This window comes from Narcine bancroftii, chromosome 10 (assembly GCF_036971445.1).
Source record: "Narcine bancroftii isolate sNarBan1 chromosome 10, sNarBan1.hap1, whole genome shotgun sequence".
Classification (NCBI taxonomy): Eukaryota; Metazoa; Chordata; class Chondrichthyes; order Torpediniformes; family Narcinidae; genus Narcine; species Narcine bancroftii.
This window is the reverse complement of record NC_091478.1, coordinates 74,124,579-74,137,192: the sequence shown is the minus strand read 5'-3', so window position 1 is coordinate 74,137,192 and position 12,614 is coordinate 74,124,579. Positions and strand designations below refer to the sequence as shown.

At 46.4% G+C, this 12,614-nt stretch overlaps 1 protein-coding gene across 1 annotated transcript in view; it reads right to left on the bottom strand.

The window, feature by feature from the left end:
• snrkb (SNF related kinase b) overlaps positions 1-12,614 on the bottom strand; it is a 136,203-nt gene continuing 123,589 nt past the window's right edge. The window contains exons 4-6 of the mRNA XM_069901350.1: positions 8,537-8,749; positions 3,928-4,062; positions 1-1,745 (exon numbers count right to left, since the gene is read on the bottom strand). Of these exons, the coding sequence (XP_069757451.1) occupies positions 677-1,745; positions 3,928-4,062; positions 8,537-8,749 (1,417 nt within the window). The 3' untranslated portion in view covers positions 1-676. The remainder of the gene's footprint in view (positions 1,746-3,927; positions 4,063-8,536; positions 8,750-12,614) is intronic.

Below are 12,614 nucleotides of genomic sequence, written 5' to 3'. Positions count from 1 at the left end.
TTATTCTGTAAACACACTAGGTTCCTTTTAATATAAAGGTGACAATGAAAGAGGTACACTTAATGTGCACGCACTTCAGCTGTCTGCCCAGTGCAGCAGATGGGCTGTCCACTGTTACAGAATGCACATGAGTAGATCTTGCAAACACAACTCTTCAGTAACTAACGGGAAACAAATCTGCAAGTGTTAGGTAGGAATCTGGGTCTGTGTCTAAACCATACAAACACCACGTCACTATCCATTTGGGATTCAATATGGTTTCACTAATCCGGTGTTCTAAAATACATTATAAAATATGGAGACTGGTTTTGCACCTTATTACAACTCACACTGAAGCACCAAATAGTAGCTTATACCCGTTATTTAGTTAGAATTAAAAGAGCTGATGTTCGGACTTCCTGCTTTGGATGGGATCACAGAACTCACGGCATTAGTCAAGTGTGTCCTGTGCATGGCTGACTCCACCACATCACTGAGGGAAGTCACACATGGGCCAAACCTTGGCCTCGGCAGCAAGCGAGACTGCTCCCCAAGGGGGCATGGGCAGAAACCATCTCTAAAGCCCTTCCTTTCCAACCCCTTATCTCAGTGCTAACCCTATTCTGCAAAAGATGATACATATTTACAACCAGCGTGTGTGTGCAGACACACACTAAGTGTATAATTAAAATAAAATCTAAATTACATGACAACAGTTGAACTGTCCGAAAGAGAGGAGGTTCTCCTTTGAGTTTGGCTTTATCTTGAAGGAAAGGGCTTTCTCACAGAGTGGTATCTGCAGTATTCTGTCCCTAATATTTACATTCTTTGACCGGGCAGTGTCAAGTTTATTCACAGGGTCTGTGTTGCTGTCAAAGCATGCACTGTCATTTGATAACCCACAGTTCTCAGCAATGGGATCAATTGAGTGTTTTGGACTTTCTGGGCGGGGGCCTTCACATGTCTGAAGTGATTGCAATTTTCCTTTTGCAAAGTCAGTGCTGGGGTGGATGGGCTCAGTGGGTTCAGAGACTCTGCCATCTAGGCTGATGGGATACTGACCACTGTGTGGGCAAGGGGGCGGCTTGTCGATGCTGATGTCAGTGACTGGTGCCCTGGAGCAGCCTTTGCTAGTGCTGTTGTTGTTGCTCTCATTCATCAGGTTGATCGGCCTGTTCCCGAAGTAATGTGAAAGCTGCTCAGATTTGCCAGCCCATCTGCTGCAGCACAGAGGCCCCACTGGACCGCGGACTTCTACCGAGGAGCTTCTAACCTCGCCTGCACGCTGACAGTTCCACATACTGTGGAACAGCTTACTGCTGGACCCCAGTTTGCTGTCCTTGGTGGGACAACCCAAGGTGGTGATGATGTTATCCTCAAGATTAACACTGCCACGTGGAGCTTCGTTCACACTCAGCCTCGGCTCAGTTTTGACCTCCACTTGGTCCTCCTCCTCCTCCTCTTCATCTTCCTCACTTATCTGCTGAAGGACTGAGGCGTTCTTCGGCATGACGGACGTTTCCAGTGATGATCGTAGGAGGATTCTCATTGGTGATGGACCATCTTCTGCACTGCTTGAAAGCTTCACGAGGCCTTTTGTGTCACTGATCGTGGGCTTTTCCCCCTCCTTTTGCTTAGCTTCTGGGCATTCTGCAGATCCCTTTACACTTACAGTGTGATTTACCGAAAACCCATTGTGTAATTCACCCAAGGATCGGCTGTCAGTGGCATCGCCAAAGCTACCAACTGGTGTTGACAAAGATGCCCTGAAGGAGAGAGAGAGAGAGAGAAAGCATACATTGAGACAATTTATATAAATGATAAAGAACTACAAGACCTGCACCGATAAAATGTTCATCACCAGAAACACCTCAGTGGAACATTTCAGGTTTATTCGATTTGGTAACTCAATCACATCAACCTTTGCTCAGTGAAACTGTAAACAGTGGGAGTAGAAACCTTTTCCATTTAGATTTTGGACAGCATTCATTTTTCCCTAAAAGTTAGATGAATATCTCCAATACCAATTTGCCCACCTCATTGCCCAACTATCCCCAAAGACAACTGCAGTTGAGCTCTGGTGTTGATTCACATGGATTGACAACTGAGCTGAGACCAGCCAGCAAACTTCGTATGACCCAGACTTTCACCACACTGGTTCAGCATAAATTCCAATGTAAGTGACTTGGAGAAAGATTGGGCATTCCATCATACTCTTGGCTCCCAATCACCTTGGATAAATGAGAAATCTGTCCAGACTTCTGAGATAAAGTGTGGCTGCAATCTTTGGGTTTATTCAGTCAAACTAATAAGTTTGTGGCAAAACCCAATTTGCTGGAGAAACTCGGCAGGTCGAGCAGCATCTGTGGGAGAAAAACATTGGTCAATGGTTCGAGTCAGAACCACTCGTCAAGACTGAGACAGCATGATACAGTCTCAATCTTGTTGAAGGGTGGCAGCTCGAAATGTCGACCATTCACCTTCTCCCACTGACACTGCTTGATCCACTGAGTCCGTCAGGCAGATTGATTTTTTTTTGCTCCAGGTTCTAGCAGCTGTAGTCTCTGTGTGTTTCATGTCGTTTGTTATTAATTGGTTTGACAAATGTCTCCAGACAATGGCCAGCAGCGAGTCACACAATAGCATCAAATAATCCACCCTTGCTCAGATGCACTGGGCTGAATGATCAACATCAGAAAACGGGAACTCCTGGTGTGAAGACATGTACCCAGTTTGAACCCATGTCAGGGTTATTCAGGCTGGGCCCTGTGAGCCAGATGATATAAAAGCCAGGCAAACTGGATCTTGTTCTGCTAAATCGATGGATGCATGAACTGAGAGCTTTGAAAAAATGCACTTGTGTTAGGAATGGAAAAGTCCTACACGAGGGCTCCAAGATCTGGTCGTGATTAAAAAATGAATTACCTGCAATTCAATGGGAACCTGGTCCTAAGCTGGACACGGTCTCCTGACGTGCCATGGTAAGCAACAATATTGCCCTCTTAGGCAGAACGTTTCCTCCTCACCTGGAGTGTGGTGACCTGGGGTGAGTTGGTCAGCCAAGGAGGCAATTATCACACAACATGTGAATGCTTGAACGTCCAAGCCACAGTTGGCTACAGGCCAAGTGCTGGTAAACGAGATTAGTATGGACAGCTACTCGAAGGGCAGCAGTGTCAGCATCAAGGTAGGGCAATCGTGGGCATTTCCCCCTCCCCCAAAATGAGGTATTATGACCCCCACACACACACACTAGGGTGGGCAGACGTCCAGTTTTAGTCTGGACAGACCGGTTGTATTTGGGAGTGTAGGGGCAGAAAGGGGGCACTTACTACGTTAAATTCGGTGTCCTGGGATCCGTAGGCTGTGCATGGGCATGTTTCTTCAGTCAGAGGGAGGGGTAAGTGATGCTAGTGACCCTAGTACTCCAATCCATTGTTCAAGCGCCAGCCAGCACTAGCGCACACACACAAGAAACATGCCCACACATGGCCTATGGACCCCGGGACACCGCGTTTAACATGGTAAGTGCCCCCTTTCTCCCGCTACCCCTGGGTTTTTCAGCAGAAAATTGTGTCCCCCAACCCCTGTTACCCTAATGCCCCCCCTGCTTGGACTTGTTCTGGTGCCAGGGCACCAGAAGCATAGACATAGTGGGTCGAAGGACCTGGTTCTGTACTCTATGACTCAATCAGGAAGAAACTGGTTGCAAGTAGTGTGTGACTGGTACATTGTTGAGCGAAGAGATATGGGAATAAGATCATAGATCAGCCAATGAGTTTACTGTATGGTGTAACAGACTCCAAGGTGTAAATGTCAATCCCTGAACCTATTTGCTTCCTAATACTTTGGTAAAGATGGGTTAATCCTATGACTTAGGAGACAAGTGAAAGATGCAGATGTTAATCTAAGTGCTTAGATGTTTGGGCTGAATGAAATCTGCAGTACCTGCAGGTTACATGGGAGGACCAGTTGTAGTCCAGATCAAGGCTCCGACTCTGGGTCTGCTTCTCCCTCAGCATCCTCTCTGCCAGCAGGAAGTAGCTGGCTGTGACCTGGTTGTACTTGTCAGCTTCCAGAGCCCTGCAACAGAGTTTAAAATAAATCACACAAGCACGGAGCAAAACGGCCAAAGACAACAGGAACTCAATCTTGCCCGGACTCCCATCGAGAACTTGGTTTCTTCTTTATAGAAAAAGTACCACAAATAGATCAACGATTGGCTTATTAAGTGGACACATCAAAGACTAATAGTTCAAGCCCCACCCTAGCCTGGCACATCATGAATTCAGACCAATACGTGTTGATGGAGGGGCAGGCACAAGACAAAAGCCACATTGGTTCTCGGATCTCTTTTCAGGGAAGGAAACCTGACATAGTTATTGTCTCACAACACAGTGTGCCACTTCTAAATACCCATGAAATCAGCTTCTTACAACAAAAGATGCATAATGAGTAAGGATTCATCATGTGCACCAACATGCCAAAAGCCATATTCTTAAAAATACTTTGGGGGGAACAAGTTAAGACAGATATCCAATTCCAATTTTATCCTCCCTCACAAGCATTTCAATCATGCACAAATAATCCCCACCCTCTGGCACTAAGGATCACATTCCTCAATTACTCCTCGGTTTCTGTGGCTCCTGAGCCTCACAGAGGTCAGTCCGCTTTCCTGACATTTAGCCCTGATTAAACTGTAGAAGTTGCTCCTTCCTGCTCGTCTGGCTATTCATACTCAAAGCCCCAACCTGATTCCCCACACCACTGATTCTTCGGAACCTTCTCATTGCCCTGGAGGCTCCTGGGTGGTGGTGCACATGTAGGACAAGCTGCCAGAGGAAGTGGTAGAAATGGTACAATGAAAAAGTTAAGAAGACATGTACTTGGGATAGGAAAGGTTTAGAGGGATATGAGGAAAATTCAGGCAAATGGGACTAGCTCAGGTTGGCAGTGTGGCCAGCATGGACAAATTGGGCTGTAGGCTCAAAGTAATAGGCCTATTGACTTTAATCCTTTTGACCTAAAGAAGTATTGACCAAACTCTGCAGACCACAGAACTTCCTACATACTTCCAAATGCAAAACTGAAGTGGCCATTGGGCTGGATTTTTGTTTGTTCTTTTCAATTTCAGCAAAAAAAAACATGGAATGAATTGTGTGATTGTGTGTCCTTCAGAGTCCTCGGTACATCTGCTGCACTGATGTCGGGAGCAGCCCAGACATACAGGGCATTGTCATGACCTGCAATGTGCATGCCTGATGCCACTCCTGTAACCTGCATTCACACGTGCATGGGCTGCAGTCTGTGCAGGGCACACCTACAGAAGTAGATCACCACGGATCTTCAGTGCACTTGAACAGGACCAGATTGTGCATGCCTCAGCTTGTGGCCTTTGCTGTTAGAAGTCCACCACAGCTCAGTTCCCTTTAAGTTCAATTTCATTGTCACATGTCAGTGAGGAAGTTTGCTCAGCTAGCCAACTCATACATAGTACAGCAATTGAAACACAGGTCAGAGTGCAGTCACAGAGAGAGAATTCAGTTCGAATAGAGCAAGAGCAATGCTATTTTACTGATGCAACGTTTGTTCAGGAGTCTAATAGCTGCGAGGAAAAAACTGCCCTTGAAACTGGTGGCCTTGAATAAGTAAGGCTTGATGCATGCTTGAACCTTTCAGTCACTGGCTGCCCTTCTACTGTTCACACAACATTAACACAATCGATTCAAGTGCTGAACCTCTCTGGAAATCTACTCTGAAAAGGTTCAGATGTGTCATCATTCCCTCAGCCAGGTGTCAATGTAACCCATTGGTTTCTCAGTGGTGTGGTTGGTGTAGCACAACACCGATACAGTGCCAGCGATCGGGACCGGGCTTTGAATCCCACACCATCCGTAAGGAGTTAGTACGTTCTCCCCATGTCCGCATGGCATTTCCCTGGGGTCTCTAGTTCCCCCCCACCCTTCCAAACGTACCAGGGCCTGAGGGTGAATTGGGTGTAATTTGGCCGGCACGGACACATGGGCTGAAAGGGTCTGTTACTGTCTACATTAAATTAAATAAATTAAAATTAAAAGCATATTAAAAAGACATATTTGCATTACACTGAGTTAAAACCTCCTTCACTCTTAACTATATTTGCACTTTTTATCTTTACTAAGAATGAATCACTATTCCTCCCACTGCCCATGATTTTTAAGGGTTCAGGTACATAATGGAATCTGGCAAATGAAAATGCACTGACAAAGTACTGTTAACACAAGGCCTATCCTCAGAGCAGAAAAAAAAAATGACACAGAGCAGGAGCAGGATTGACTGGTTAAAGGAGGACATCAAAGAGACGGAATCTGAGCCACGAATCCAACCTCGCCACTGTCAGCGGAGAGTACATGGAGGGTGTGAGGCCAGGGGACTCAGAGTGGAAAGAAGGGGAAGTGCTTCCCCAAGTTGGAGAAGAATGTAGCGAGACTGCAAGGTGACATACTCGCATTGTGTTCATGGATGGGGATTTCAGGACTTCCAGGGATGGGTATAGTTTGGACAGCGGAATTTTGTGCGGCGCTGTAGAGGCCAGCGAGGATAGTGCTGGGGAGGTGCAGTTTAGAGAGAGAGGCCAAGAGTTTTCTCCTTTGAAAGAGGGAAGGTCAGAACTGAGACTATCAATCACTCTCCACTCCCAGCACCAGATATCTGCAGTGGTTTGAAGCATTCTTAACCAAGGGGGACATCCTCTTTTAAATATCAATGCCATGCAGAACAGCAGCATCAGGGTAGGGCATTAACCATGAGGACTGAGACATTGATCAGAAGTTGTGGACCTCCAGAATTCCATTCCTCAATGGTCACTCTTTCATGGTGCAGGTTGAAAACCAAATCAATAGCTTTTTAGCCAAACAAGAGTTTGGAGATCAGCTGGAGAAATGGAGTTGAGGGAGAAGATCAGCTCTGATCTTACTGAAAGGCTGAAGCAAGCTCAAGAGGCCATATGGCCTGCAAGGCTCCAGTTTTCTAGCTATCATGTTTCCTGAAGATGATCTCTGGGCATTGCTTCATTGAGCCATGCAGTCCTCTCCGAGAGAGCTAGGTGGCGTCATGAGCTAAATATAGAGATGATATCATCCTCTCTTCTGCTGCAATATCTAGTAAAGATTAAGTGACAAGGTCATGATTTCAGTGTAAGGAGACTAATGAATTACACACACAAGAAAAATAAATCTTTCCCTGGAAGGGATGATATCACGCTGAGAAGTTATTAGGAGTGTATGGCTGCAGGTTCAGGCCTGTAAAATCCAAACCATTGTCACAGCAGCGAATATGGACCACAAACGGACCAGACATTTGCAAACCCTTATTGTTTCAGTTACCTTTCAATTTGATGCAGATGTACATTTATCTGCAAGTTCTGAACAGCAAAGAACATTTCCCAGAGCACTCTGACAATGCCATTACAGTGCCGAAGACCCAAGTTCGAGTCTGGCTCTGTCTGTAAGGAGCTTGTATGTTCTCCCTGCATCTGGTGGGTTTTCTCCGGGTGCTCTGGTTTACTCACACCCTCCAAAATGTATGGACATGGTAGGTTAATTGGGTAGGACAGGTTTCATAGGCCAGAAGTGGTACAATTAAAAAAAAAATTAAAAACATCACGCACGAAACAAAAGAGCAATCAAGTTAAATGGGAGCACCTGAAGGCCCCACAAGGTGCCCACATGTGACCATTTCATGTGTCACACTTAGATTATGAATGGGAAGAATCAGGGTGCATCTTAAAGCAGTTATCTGATTAAAACAGTCAACACTGTCCCACCAGTTTCTTTTCTGCATCCCTTTACTTTAAAAATGAATATTAGGATCTAATCCAGAAGTGGATTAACATCAATTTGCTCCTTAAGCAAGAGAACCCCATTGAACAGTTATTTCAATGGCCTTTCAGCTAAAGGCCTCATTAATCCTAAAATGAGCAATTTTACTTCAGTGTCATATTTAGGAATATATTAGCAATAATGACATGACTCCTCATTATAAAGCTCTCAGACTGACTGCCCTGGAGCTTTGCTCCCAACCTTGCCATGGTACATTGCATGCTGCATTAGGAAACAAATAGGTCTGCTCACTGTCACACAGACAAGATTCGTCTGCAGTCCAGACAGAGCAAAGGAGGAGGCTGGGAGTCTAAGCCTTGGGGGAACCCCAGGCTAGAGACCAGCCCTTTTGTTCCCCTGCAACCCTACTTTCAACAGGAGCTCTTCACCAGAACTCGGTCACTGACTTCGCAAGGTTTAACCACTGGACCAGGACTCACAGCAGAGGGCAAAATAGCAGTGTTGGCAAAATATTACCAATGAGGATTTAAATAGGAGGAAGTTCCCTGTAAATCTCAATTGCAAAAGGTTGAAGAGGGCAAGCGTTACGTTCAGGAAGCTGCTCGTGTCAGGCTCTGACGGATGGGAAGCGCCTATCATTTGGGACAGGACTAATTCCAAATGGTTTCCCCTTTGTTACAAACACAAACCTCCCCAAATAGATGCCTGCAAGGAAGGAAAGGATCAGATGCACTCACTCCTGAATCAGCTCCCGCTGTGCGATGTTGCCACACTCCATGGCCTGGATTATGATCTCGTGCTCTTCCTCCGAGAGGCTCTTGTAGGATGTGAGGGGCAGGCTCAGTTTCTTGGCTGGTGAAGGGTCAATGCCTTGAAGCCACGGGTGGCCTTCGATCTCCTCCAGAGACGCCCGTTTCCTCGGCTCCCTCTGCAGCATCCTGGAGATCAAACTGTCACAACACAAACAACTTCACCGTCAATTTCCCACAGTATAGGAGGAGGCCATTTCGGCCCATTGAACCTATAACAACAGCTCATTGTACAGTCCCATTACCTCTTCCTGTAAGTTACTCATACCATATTTCCCACTCCCCCCATCCATCTGCATCCAAGGGGCAGTTTACAGAGGCCCCTTAACCTACCAACATGCATGCCTTGAGGTGTGGCAGGGAGTCAGAGAATTTGGAGGTCATGCAAACTCCACACAGTTAATACTAGAGGTCAGCACTGATTCTGGGTCACTGAAGTTGACTCTGCCACTATTGGCTATTCCCATTCAGCTCTCCCTGGACCCAAGCTTACCTCCTCTCCCTGTCCCCGCCAACACCCTCACCAAGATTCGACATCACCTTCTCCAGCAATGTTTAAAGGGATGAAAACTCACCCTGAATCGACTGTATATGCTGCAGATTCAAGAACCGCCTTGCAGCCCAATGACTTCACAGCAATTACGTTCTGCAGGACATTCAGCCCTTCAAATCTGCACCATCATTCATGGATGATCATGTGACCTCAGTACCCTATTCCTGCTTTCTCTCCATTCCCCTTGATCCCTGTAGCTATAAGTATCACATCCAGCTCTGAATATATCGACACAACTGGCCTCAGCAATGTTCTGTGCCAGGGAGTGCCACAGGTTCACAGCTCTCTGAGTGAAGAGGTTTCTGCTTGTCTCAGTCTGACAGCACTTCCCCCTTGTACTTCGACTGTGAGCCCTTGTTCTTAACTTCCCCGACATTGGGAACATTCTTCCTGCATCTAACATGTCAGAATTTTTAATGTTCTCTTCTATAGCAAAAAAAATTCTCTCTTCAGATAATTGACCCTCTGCTATAAATAACGATGCTTTGCTTTTTACACAAGCAAAATGGACAATAATTTCAGGGCATTGATGTGAGAGGACAACTGCTTTGTGAACTTCTGCATCAATGTGAATATCCTGCTACAGTCTGAGGATATCTAATTAATGAGGAGTGGGGTGGAGGGGGGGGGGGGGGTGGGGGAAGGGGCTGCCAGATTGCTACTTCACACAGAAGAGCAGAACAACTTGGGAGACAGGGCAAAAATGCTCCCATTTCAATTTCATCCCAGTGTCGCCTGCCTTTGGCGCTGATGTGACTAAGCTGCAGCGATTTCTCAGTCTCTCACAGGGCAGAAAACCCCCCTCCCCCACCCTGACTCTCAGCAGCTCCACTGGGGAAAGCTCTGCTGAGGACAAAGAACTCCGTTTTTTTGACAGCTGTCAATGGGGCTTTCAACCTGTCTGGTGAAAAAAGCACACACACACACACACACACACACACACACACACACTGGAGAAACTCAGCAGGTCACATACAGTGTTTGTACATAAACACACTGGAGAAACTCAGCAGGTCACACAGTATCCATACACAACTCACTGGAGAAACTCAGCAGGTCACACACACATCTGTGCACAACTATGCTGGAGAAATATGCCTGGGGTCGATTTTTTTGTTTAAAGCTTGGCTTCCCAGGCTCCCTGCTGCCATAATTCTCATTTTAAAGAAGTCTCTCAAACCATCCCATGGGACAATATCAAAGAATGCCAGAACCCCCTAAATTAAATGGCGTCTATGCAGGGAATGGATGGATATGTATTATGTTCAGGCAGCAGAGTTTTGGTTTAATTTGGGCATTGTGTTCGCACAGAAATGTGGGTCGAAGGGGCTGTACCGTTCTGGGTGAAGCAGGAAAATCTGCAGATGCTGAAATTGTAGTAAAAACACATAGAAATGCTGGAGGAACTTGGCCGGTCTTGTAACGCCCACAAGAGATAAAGATATATTACTGATGTTTCGGGCCTGGGCCCTTCTTCAAAAATAAGCAAAGAACAGAAAGGAGAAAGGCGTAAGAATAAAGACTGAAAACTGGCTGGGGGAGGAGTCCAGACCAATAAAAGGTGTTAACTGGATATAAGAGGAGAGGAGAAAATTGATTTTGGCCCCGTGAAAGGAGGCAGGGGGAAAAAGGAAAAGGGGAGGTGTGAGAGAGAGTACGAGTGAGTGTGCTGGGGAAAGGTGAAAAGGGAGGAGGGGAGAAAAAGGTGAGGAGAGGGGTGTTTAAACGAAAACCAGAAAAGTCTTCGCAGCCAACTTCCACCCTGAACTCAAACTCACCTGGTCCATCTCCAATAACACTATCCCATTCCTGTATTCCCTGTCTCCATCTCGGGAGACAAGCTTTCCACTGACATATATTACAAACCCACTAACTCCCACAATTACCTTGACAACACTTCCTCACACCCTATCTTCTGCAAGGAGATTCTAACCCTTTCTCTTAATTTCTCCGACTCTGCTGCATCTGTCCACAAGATGAGGCCTTCAAGTCCAAATCTTCTGAAATGTCTATCTTCAACCACCATCACTCAGCTCTCACCCGCATCTCCTCCATTCCTGCCCATCTGCCCTGATCCCCATTGGCCCCAGATGCAACAAACATAGAATCCCCATTATCCTCACCTACCACCCCACCAGCCACCACATCCAACATATTATCCACTGGAATTTCCAGGATTTACAACAGGTTCCCACTACCATACACATCTTCTCCCCCACCCCTCTCTGGCTTCGTTAGGGACCAATCCTTCCATAACTCCCTCGTGTACTCATCCCTTCCCACCAATTGGCCCCCAACCCCGGCATCTTCCCCTGTGCACCAACACTCCATTTGTGCATCCATAGGACTGACTTACTGCATCAGGTGCACCCTTTGTGGCTTTCTCTATGTCGGAGAGACTGGGTGCAGGTTGGAGATTGCTTTGCTGAGATGTTCACTCTATGCACAACAGTGACAGAGACTTCCCAGTAGCCAATCATTTCAGTTCTGTGTCACACTCCCATACTCATATGTTTGTCCATGGCCTTATGTACTGTCCCACCAAGACTACCTGCAAATTGGAGGAACAACACCTGATTTTCCATCTAGGCACTCTCCAGACAGATGGCATTTACATCACTGTTTCTGCTAACCTGCTCTCCTCTCCCTCCCCCTTCCCTTCCCCTTTCCTGCTCTCCTTCCCCCTTTCCCTCTTTATTCACCTAGCCATCTCTCCTCCCTTTGATCACTGATGTCCCCTCCCTCTCTTCTCCATCTATCACCTTCTGCCTTTGCATCAATGCCTCCCTTAATCTTTTTTTCAGATGCCTACCAACATCTTCCCATACCTTGATGAAGAGCTCAAGCCTTAAACATCAGTTATGTATATTTACCATAAAGGACACTATATGACCTGCTGAGTTTCTCCAGTATTGTGTTTTTACTTCGAGCACGGTGTCTAAAGATTTTTGTGTTTTACTTAAGTTGATGTTAATGCTATCAAGTTGGAGGGTGCCCAAATGGAAGATGAGGTAATGATCCCCCAATTTGTGGGTGGTCTCAGTTTGGCAGTATACAAGACCATGGACAGACATATCAGCAAGGGAATGGGATGGGGAATGAAATGGTTGGCCACTAGGAGATCCATGCCATTGCGATGGTCAGAGCTGAGGTGTTCAACAAAGCAATTTCCCAGTCTGTGAGAAGTCACTCCGATGTAGAGGAGACCACAACGGGAGCACAGGATACAGTAGATGACTCCTGCAGATTCACTTGTGAAGTGTTGATTCACTTGGAAGGACTGTTCGGGTTGTGTGTTGATGGAGGAGGTGTGCGTGCAAGTAGAGCATCTCCTGCGCTCACGTAGAGCATCTCCTGCATTCACAGGAAATGATTGGTGGGGAGGAAAGAGTGGACAAGGGAGTCATGAAGAGAGTGGTCCCTGCGGAAGGCAGAGAGATCTATTCTGTGCAC